General features: G+C 42.2%; 1 protein-coding gene across 1 annotated transcript; it reads right to left on the bottom strand.

Annotated features, from left to right (window-relative positions):
* Positions 1-7,792: 7,792 nt before the first annotated feature.
* On the bottom strand, positions 7,793-9,693 carry LOC103985698 (protein DETOXIFICATION 49). The gene has a single exon (XM_009403484.3). The coding sequence runs from the start codon at positions 9,622-9,624 to the stop codon at positions 8,002-8,004; it is 1,623 nt and encodes a 540-aa protein (XP_009401759.2). The 5' UTR covers positions 9,625-9,693; the 3' UTR covers positions 7,793-8,001.
* Between the last annotated feature and the right edge of the window lie 38 nt (positions 9,694-9,731).

Below are 9,731 nucleotides of genomic sequence, written 5' to 3'. Positions count from 1 at the left end.
ACAACACGACAGCAAGAAGGGCTATTAATTCAAGGAGTGAAGGCCATGGTACCGCAGAGACGGGTCTTCCGTGCGTGCATCAAATTTTGCATCAGATGAAAGCATTGGTCATCAGCATATGAGGGCTATGTACCACTAATGGAAAAGTTCGAATGCAAGTACCAGTGAGTCCCATGGGAGGGACTTGATCATGCAGAGGTATGATCGAAACAGCTGAAGAGTTGGACTACTCTAGAGCCTATATTCGTTTAAGGGAGCCCAACAAGTCAGAGGACAAGGTCGAGTAAGTGAACGTTACTACCAAGGAAGCTAAGGAGAACAGAATCGGTGCAAACCCTACAACGTGATGGCAGAGGCCATGCATGAGAGTTGTAGTCTGTCTTCCATCATCCAAAGGGAGCTACTTGGAGAACACAGAGGTGTTGAAGCAGGGGGTCGAAAGGGACGAAGAAGCGACGACGAGTCTAAAGGGACTTAGCTACCCAAAATCAAGCATCAGTTAGAATGGAGGTGGACTCAGAGGAGTGCCACATAGACATATCTACTAATCATGAAGAAAAGAGATGTAGATGCGAGGCGACGGATAGTAGGGCCATAGGCATGGCGGCGCTATGGTACCGTAGAGGCGGGACTTCCGCGAAAGTCATTGATCCTATGCTCTTATGGAGGGAGAGCGCTTGGTCATGAAAAGGGCTGAGAAGGTGGAGCATGCAGAGGCAAACTCTAAGTACTAAGACAAAGTTGAAGGGCAGAGGCCAAGAAACTTCGTAAGACCGGTGTCAATGAGATTCTCATCAAGATAGTTGAAAGTGAAGAACTTCAAGTCATGCAAGAGTGCACGACCAAGGAATGAAGCAGATAGTACGCAGTGTTGTACTTTGCTACTAAGTGGAGTAGGCGACCGGGTTAATGAAGAAGACGGTACAATCCCAAAAGCAACCAAAACTATTAGAGACTTACTCCAAGTTGAGGTGCAAACTTCCTGCATTTCAAAAGTTCGATGGCATTGAGAAGGTGAATCACAGTAGCTAACTCAATGTATGGAGTGCAAACACTTCGAGTGCTTCAAAAGTGTGAGCAAAGAGCAGGTAAAGGTTAGTAACCAGCTCGATGCATGAAGTACAATCCTTGAGGAGGTGGATGAAGTTAAGTAACCATTGCCTTCTCAACTCTTAAGAGAATGAACAAAACCGAGTACCCCAATTCTCTTATCTATCCAGGAGAGGAGCTCTACATAGGTTCAAAGACTCTTCGAAGATATTAGAAGATAATAGTTGTCAAATCCTCACCAATGGTAATCAATGCTATTGAGAGTAGATTATCCACTTCATTTCCTAATAGAATGTCAATCGAAAGCAGAAGTGATGCGAATCTACTTGGAAGTGACAACTAAGTGAAAGAAGAGTCGATGGACAAATTTTATGGAGGAATGACCCAAAACTTCAGAAGTTTACGAGGCGATACTCGTTAAAGCTCTAATAAGCATCACCTAGTTCAAGCAGCATGAGGCATTTGAGAGACTGACACATAGTAAAGATGGTTTTTTCCTTCATCTGGAAGATTCGCAAGAACTAACATGGATCAACACAACTCAGCCAATCCCACACTAGAGTTAGAGTCATTGGCGAGTTGAAGTAGCATGACAGATCAAAGGTTTGACTACTCAAAAATAGTAGTGGAGAGCAGCTAGGAGCTAAGAGATGCATTGCAACTGGAGTAGAAGATTGAAGACTCAGCAAAGGCGAGGAGTTATAGTGTCGGGAAAAGCTTTAACGAGGACGTCGAAGGAATAAATGGGAGAGAATGTCATGGACAAAGTTCTTAACGAGATGTTTGATGCAATACTTATGTATATTCGTGTCTTTCTATTTGTTCATAGTTTGCATAGCATATAGAGGGACGGTCGAAGGTTTAACAACCCCATTTTAGTTGGGTTTGGTGGCCTTCTTAGGCTTGTAAATAAATGTTATGTCATGTGAACACTTATGAGAGATATTCAGTCTGTAGTTGACTATTTTGACGCTTTGTTGTGCAACTGTTCAAAGCTTGTAAAGTCTATTGGTAATTTACATTGTCTATGAAGTGTTTTCGAAAATGTTTGCTTATGGATCCCGAATGAGGCACTTTCTCTAACCCATTTTCTCTTTTGTAGGTCCTAAGGGACAATGGGAGGTTTCGGGAAGGCTGATCTTTGTGGATAGACACGTAAAGGTGCTGCACGACTTAGGCAAAACCAGCTAAGTCCATGACAGGTCGCCCCTTTTATTCTCCTCAACGTCCTCTCCTCCTTAGCTCTGGTAGCCTTATGGTGCACGTGGAGAGGGATATCCCGCAATGATCTAAGGAGTGTCGTTGTTATATCTACTATGTGAATCACCACTAAAGAGGAGTACGCGAGTTTTCCTTCATCATCTGTATTAGATATAAAAATTTCAAGTATATACGATCTCCCTAAGTAACACTTTTCATATAATTTGTGTTTTTTTTTATTTTATGATTTTCTTGTGTACCAATTGTTGTACAATGATCAAGTACTTAACTTTGGAAAATGTGACTTTTTTTTTTTACGAGATGTCAATCCATGATTTCCCAACATTCACTGATTATAATTCTAGTTAATAACTTTATTGTCATGCATAAGTAGAGATGATAGCCCAAAGTCAGTTGAGTATCAGACCTACAATAATAACGTTGTAAGCTAAGAGAACACCTATAACCAAAAACTTTGTCTCGATTGTTCTTGAGTAATTTCTTGACCCAAAGGTGATAAAAAGGTTAATTGTCCTAAAGAAGATGATTAAGTCTTTGATGAACTCGGAAAAGGTCGAGGTGGTCAACAACTACTACTTTGATATCAGTCTAATTTTTTAGGAGGTATCAAAGTACAAGATACCAATTGAGCCCCCAATGTTGATAAGGATTCTATTGACAAGTGTGTTGACAATCCATAGGATAACGAAGTAGCCTATGCCTTAGATTGCTTTTTTTTTAACTGATGGCTAGATCACCATATAGCATATGCCTCTTCCCTTGCAGTTTTGTATGTCTTTTGCATTGAGCTATTGTCTCCCCTAAAAATAGGGTCACCGACTATCATATACACCTGGCATTCAATTAGGTCTTGTGGTTAAGGTGATTTATCTTGCATTTGGGCCAAATAATGATCTAAATATCCGCGAATGAACTCCTTGATTTATTGTTTTATATCATAATAATCCTTTATGTCATGATCATAATTTTTTTAAAATTTATAATATTTTGATCGATCCCTTCTTACTAGTAAGCTTAAAATGACTAAGGAGTACATAGAATACTATTTGCTCTTGTTTTAATAAAAACTATTATGTGAGACATATTTAAGGGAGTGAATTCTTTATGAGGAGGAGTTTGGTCCCTTCTTGGCCTTTCATTTCTTGGTTGTTTTGCATAAGTTGGCCTTGAAGATGATTCTTCCTTTGCATAATTTGAAGTATATAACGGGTGATTTGATAACCATAGGTTAGAAGAATCTAGATAGATGTAGCCTATTGATATATATGATTATGAGGATAGATGGTTTAAGATCTAAAACCAATTGCACCTCCTAGTTGAACCTAGTTGGCAAGGAGGTTGTTGGCTTCTTTGAGAGCTTGTAATTGATGAAATTTAATTTAAATTCTTTGGCCAACTAAATGAGTAAAAAAATTGAGTCCATAGGTAGCTTGGCGAATCATTTTCACGTTGCTTACCGCAATGTGGTTAGGAAACTCCAATAAATAATGGAGTTAGTAGTCATATAGAGTGTCATTTTCATGGTGAAAGTCTCGATATGTTTCGATGGGTATGAGTTTCTATCGTATGTCTCTAGCGAAACGAAGGGACACAAAACCCTAGTGGGATGGGTTCTTCCTGTATGCTTCTTATAAAAAATATAAGAAATATAGATCTGGCTTGGGTTGCTTTGCTTACTTTGAAGTTTTCCTAATATCCTCGAGACGTTGATCCATCTCGAACAAGTGATTGTGGACTTCGAACAAGAGTTCAATTGATTGGATGATCGACTCCTCATGTCCCTCGATATCTTGTTGCCTCCTCCACGATTGCACTTGGAGTGGGTGTAGGGGGTTGTGGAGGAGCAATTATGAGAGGAAAGGAATTTGGACTACGTCCACCAAAGCTTGAACTTGTTGACACAGATCGTAGTGTGCTTCAACTAGGATTATAATGGTAGGGAAGGAATGGATTGGATTATTGATTGACACAGGATTTATCACATAAGGGAATAAGATGACAAATAGTAGATTCAAGAATGATGGGATTTCCTACAAATTCGAATGTAGGACTTGAGGGAGTAGACTCTTCTGAGTTTGCCCAAGAGGGTCAATCATGTTTTTCTTAAGATATGTTAGAAATGACTCTCTTTTTAGTGTCAAATTATTAAGTTGAAATCTAATTATCTGAAATTGATGCTGATTTGAAACTAATCGAGATCCTATTCCATGTTTGGCTGTTGTTGGTGTTAAAAATGAACGAATCTAGAAAATATTAAATTATATAAAACTATATCATGAGCTTACCAAATAAAACCCCTTCAATATTAAGTTAGTTTACAAGTTGTGGTGCCAACTATGAGTCAAGAGCGATGAAGAGCACTAAGCAAAAGTTATGTTGTGTGTTTTAGAATACACCGGAGGGAACCTTTTATAACGTGGCTTTGGGATTGTTATCCTCGTAGATATATATTGATATCGGGGACGATTGCGTATATTCCTCTACTAAGTTAGAATTATATTATATTAAAAGAAATATGCGATATATACGATGTGGTTGATAACATTTAGATAATCCCCGGGTGTCAATCACGTATGTTGGAAATTAAATTGACACCGATCGATGTGTCGACCACCTGAGATCAAATTATCAATTATGTAATATTAAAGTATTGTTATATTTTTAATATTAATTTTCATTCATTCTACATGAATGATAAACAAACTGATGAACTAAAATGTGTTTGAATGAGATAATAGTATTTTTGATATCGGAGCAAAAACATAGTAATCAGTTCAGAAAATAATACAAAGACATCGTAAACTATCCAGTTTGGTTTAGTAGGTTAGCTCTGGGTAGGCAAATAATTATTTCTGATATAACGATATATATATATATATATATATATATATATATATATATATATATATATATACAGAGGTTATCCTTTTTCTTCCATGGGTTTACTTTACTACGCAGAACAAATTTACACACCGTGGACTTCTCAACGTCATACATAAATTGATTTGCATGACATAGTGCCTGCACATTGAAGTTAAGACCAGAGGCATATCACGTAGCACAACATAAGAATCTCTTTGATTGACGCCTACATCAAATGGTTTCAAAATAATGAATTAAACTTGATACATAAGAAATGTTCCAACAAGACCGAATGATGCTTAAATGCCACACATATTGGGCTGCCACAATGAATCAACCATTCTGTGGGACATAAAAAGGCCTTTGATTGAGATAAATGTGGACTCCAGTGAAGGAGGAGGAGTCTTGCATCCGTCGCTATTTGGGGGAAGTATGGAAGAGATGATCTGATCTACCATCTAAGAAATAGGAAGATGATTAATTGTGCGTGTAGAATTTCACTATGAAAATGAGTCTTCTGTCTTATTATTATAAAGTCGATTGCGAAGTTCTATGCCCAAAATCATTTCGATAGATAGAAATGAGTAGCTTTTTAATTTTTGATGTGATGAGAAATACAAAATTAACGACAAAAAAAGTTCTTCTTTAGCTCATCTCTCACATGAATTTTCCTAGACAGGCAATTGTAGCGTAGGTAGCTATTCATATAACGCCGGTCGATGCAGTCAGTAGTTTCGTATATGTAGCATATGGTCGAACTGATATAGGAGTCAATCATCCAGTGATACAACATGATTCCTTGCGAGGATGAGTTGACCTCCTCTCTTCTCTTTGATGTGCATGTCGTTGCCGTCGATGATGCAGTGCCGTCATCGAGAAAGTCAACCTTCGAGAGTATAGTGAATGTTACTGTGCAGAATTCGCGGAGTGACACATGATGAATAGGCTTAGCAGATGGCGACGGTCGAACGCCTGAACTCGCCATTAATTCTATGGAACAAAAGGTTTGACTCAGGCTTGACTGTGATTGGGTTGGCTGAGCTGAAACAAGTCTTCCTCGCCATTAATCTTTTCTTTTCATTCATTTCATTACATGGATCAGTTATGGAGATTGATATTTGATATAATAAATAATCAAAACCTCACTTGTCGATCTTAGTCAGTAAACTTGGATTAAAATTAGTCAATGGTGCCTGTCACATTTTATATCCTAATAAATTTATCCCTTCTAATCTTTTTCTAATCACTATGCAAGTTGTCATACTATTTTATTCTTGTCGAGCATGCTCGACATTAGTAATACAGAAACCTCGTCGAGAAAAATCGTAAGAGAAGATCCAAGTGGCGATCTTCTATCTATAGAAGGTTCTAAGTCGAGAAAAACAATTTTCGATAAATCATCGAGGGAAGTTTATAAGAACTTCCGATGTAGAAAGCCGGTTTGAGATCCAAATACAACAACTCCTCTTGAAAAAGGGTGTCAATTCTGCCCAACACATTACATCGAGTTGATGACCAAATGATATAAGAATAAAGAAATGAATTGGTTTCTTTTATATTATTCGAAGGTTCATATTCGAGATCGATCTGTATCATGATCACCCTCAATAAAAGAACACGAAGGGCAGGTGCCACCATGGATGAGACCAATCAGCGGACGCTAAAGATGCCAGGAGACTGTCCACATTACTATAATGCTCTCCAAAGCTTAACAAAATCTTCTTAATGTTGACTTCCCAGGGGTTTTTATACTCGTGCATGAATGAGCGTTGACTTCGTCGGAGGAAGTCCTCGCTTCTTGTTGATGTTGGCCCTTGGAGGTTTGGAATGCCAAATCCCAAATGCAAAGGTCGGATTCAGATGCAATTTGGCTGCTCCAGATTGACGAGCTTAATGATGCCGTACGGGTCCCTGGTATTAAACTAATGGCGAATCGATGGCCGTCGCGAATGGTGGCGACAGGGAGAATATGGCCGACGTAGACCAGCAAATTCCACCTGGCTCTTTGCGTTTTTATTGATTCTGCCGCAATGGCACGGCTTCTGCATGCAAAAGTTGCAAGTGACTGATGAGCCTTAGAGAAGCCAAGCATCGAGGAGGTGGCAAGTAGGAGGTCGAGAGTCCTGAGGTCGATCATTTCCTGGGCTCCACCCTGTCTCCACTTCTATTATTTAAGCACGAAGAAGAAGAAGAAGAAGAAGAAAGGGTCATCGCATGCTTTTACCTGGAAGTGGATTCTCACGTTGTATGCTATTAATTAAACTTGGAGTTGACCTCAGCTCGAAGTCAAACCCAACACAAACAATGCCTTAAATCTGGGTTCAATTAGGGACCGAAAAGATGCAGTAGTGGTTCATGTCAGGCGTTTACCAGACTGGTTGACCAAAAGACAGTTCGTCAATGTTGTTTAATAGTTCTAGAAATATTAGAGATCAACAGACCAAAAAATTAAGAGAATAAAGTGATCAGAGATGGAGAGATTATAAAAGTTATGGTGACGAATATATATATACATATATATATATATATATATATATATATATATATATATATATATATTATACCTTCTTTATGTTTGGTTGCATTTGTTGAAGCCCAACATCTTTTGGTAGAAATTAAATTTTATATAGTGAAGGAAGAAAAGAAAAATGATGAAGAATGAAGCAGGTAAAATTTTCTTCCTTTTTCTTTCTGGTGGAAACAATGTACAGTCTCAAATAGAATGTAATTGGAATGATCAACCTCTCAGTCGAAAAAACCAGGTAGAGAAACCTCTCGCAGTACATGCATCTCAAGCTCTATAATTACCCAAGAGAACAAGCCGAGAAATCATAAGAGATAGGATGATAGTTCATGTTGTTGATGAACTCATTGCTCGATCTTTACGCTGATAACCAACCAATCTGTCTCGTCTCCGTCTGCTGCTGCAATGGCTTTTGGCACTGCTTCTTTCTCAGTGTCGTCGGTGGCTGCCCCTGTGAGCTGCTGCGCCCGCTCGGCCTGCGATTCCCAGTGGGTCCTCTCGATCACGACGAGCATTAGCACCACGCACGTCGCCTGCGCTGAGAGCAGCCCGAGCCAGAGGCCACTGAAGTCGAGAGACGTCCAGAACGCCAACCCCACCGCCACCGGCATGCCGACGACGTAGAAGGAGCCCAGGTTTATGTTGGCACCGAGCTTTGGCCGGGCGCTGCCTCTCAACACCCCACACCCGGTGGTCTGTGGGCAGTTGCCGAGCTCACACAAGCCGAGGATGGGCAACACCGACGCGGTGAGCTCGAGAATAGTCGAGTCGCCGGTGAACATCCTGGCCCACAAGTGGCGCACCGAGAAAGCGAAACTGAAGGCGAGGAGGCCGAGCACGAAGCTGCACGACAGCCCGACCGTGGCGGCTCGGCGGGCTCGGTCAGGCCGGTTCGCGCCGAGCTCGTTGCCGACCCGAGTGGAGACGCCAAAGCTTAGCGACGAGGGGAAAATGTAGACGAGAGAGGTTGTCTGTATAAGAATGCCCATGGAAGCAACAGTGGCCTCTGGGTTTAGGAGAAGACCACACAAGATGATCATGATCTCATACCACCACCACTCCAAGCACACCGAGATGCAGCTGGGGATGGCCAAGTTCAGAAGCGAGCTCCAGCCTTTGAAGCACTCGGAGCTGAAGCTTAGTCCACCGGTGCTGCGGTTGATGCCGGAGAAGTAGATATAGACGAGGAGGAAGAGCACGACGTTGAAGTTGAACAAAACAGAGGCCAAGGCGACGCCGCCAATGCCGAGGTGAAGAACAGAGACAAAAAGGTAGTTGATAGGCAGGTGGAGGCCGACGGCGAGGCCCGCGCATAAGGTCAGCGGGAGAGTGATGGACTGCGTCCTGAGGTAAATGCGGAGAGGATGGAGAAATGACTGCAGTATTAAGTCAGGAAGGCAGGCGTGGAGGTAAGAGCTTGCGGCGGCAGCGAGAGCGGGTTCCTGGCCGAGGAGGAGGAGGAGGGGGCGGATGTAGTACCACAGGAGGGCGATGGGGACGGAGACGGAGAGCAGCAGGAGAACAGTGCGGTGGAGCGCCAGGCCGAGGAGATGGTAACGCCGAGCCCCGAAGGCCTGACCACAGATGGGCTCCATGCCCATGGCCAGGCCGGAGAGAACAGAGTAGCCGGTGATGTTGGCGAATCCGATGGCCAGGGAGCCGCCGGCAAGGGCGAGATCTCCAAGCTGGCCGAGGAAGAGCATGGAGACCATGGAGCGGCAGTGGAGGAGTAAGCCGGTCAACACCATCGGCAGTGCGAGGCTCAGGATGGACTTCCCTTCCACAAACGCCAAGGACACCGAGCCGAGAGGCTTCAGCGTCGGAGCCGGTGGCGATGACACCTCCGCTTGGCTCTTCGTCGGCGACGTCTCGACAACGAAAGGGGCGGTGAGGAGGCCATGGGGATCTTGGTGGTGGTCGCAGTGGCATGGTGCAGCTGAACCCGCGGGGATAGCAGCCATGCACATGGTGATCGGCAAGCTTGTTGCCAAGAAGAAGAAGAAGAAGAAGAAGAAGGAAAAGGAGAAGAGTAGTCTCGCTTCAGACAATGAGAGTATGAGAAGAAGAGAGCCGA

The sequence above is a fragment of the Musa acuminata genome, chromosome BXJ3-5, assembly GCF_036884655.1.
Source record: "Musa acuminata AAA Group cultivar baxijiao chromosome BXJ3-5, Cavendish_Baxijiao_AAA, whole genome shotgun sequence".
NCBI lineage: Eukaryota > Viridiplantae > Streptophyta > Magnoliopsida > Zingiberales > Musaceae > Musa > Musa acuminata.
This window is presented reverse-complemented; position numbering and strand designations above follow the sequence as displayed.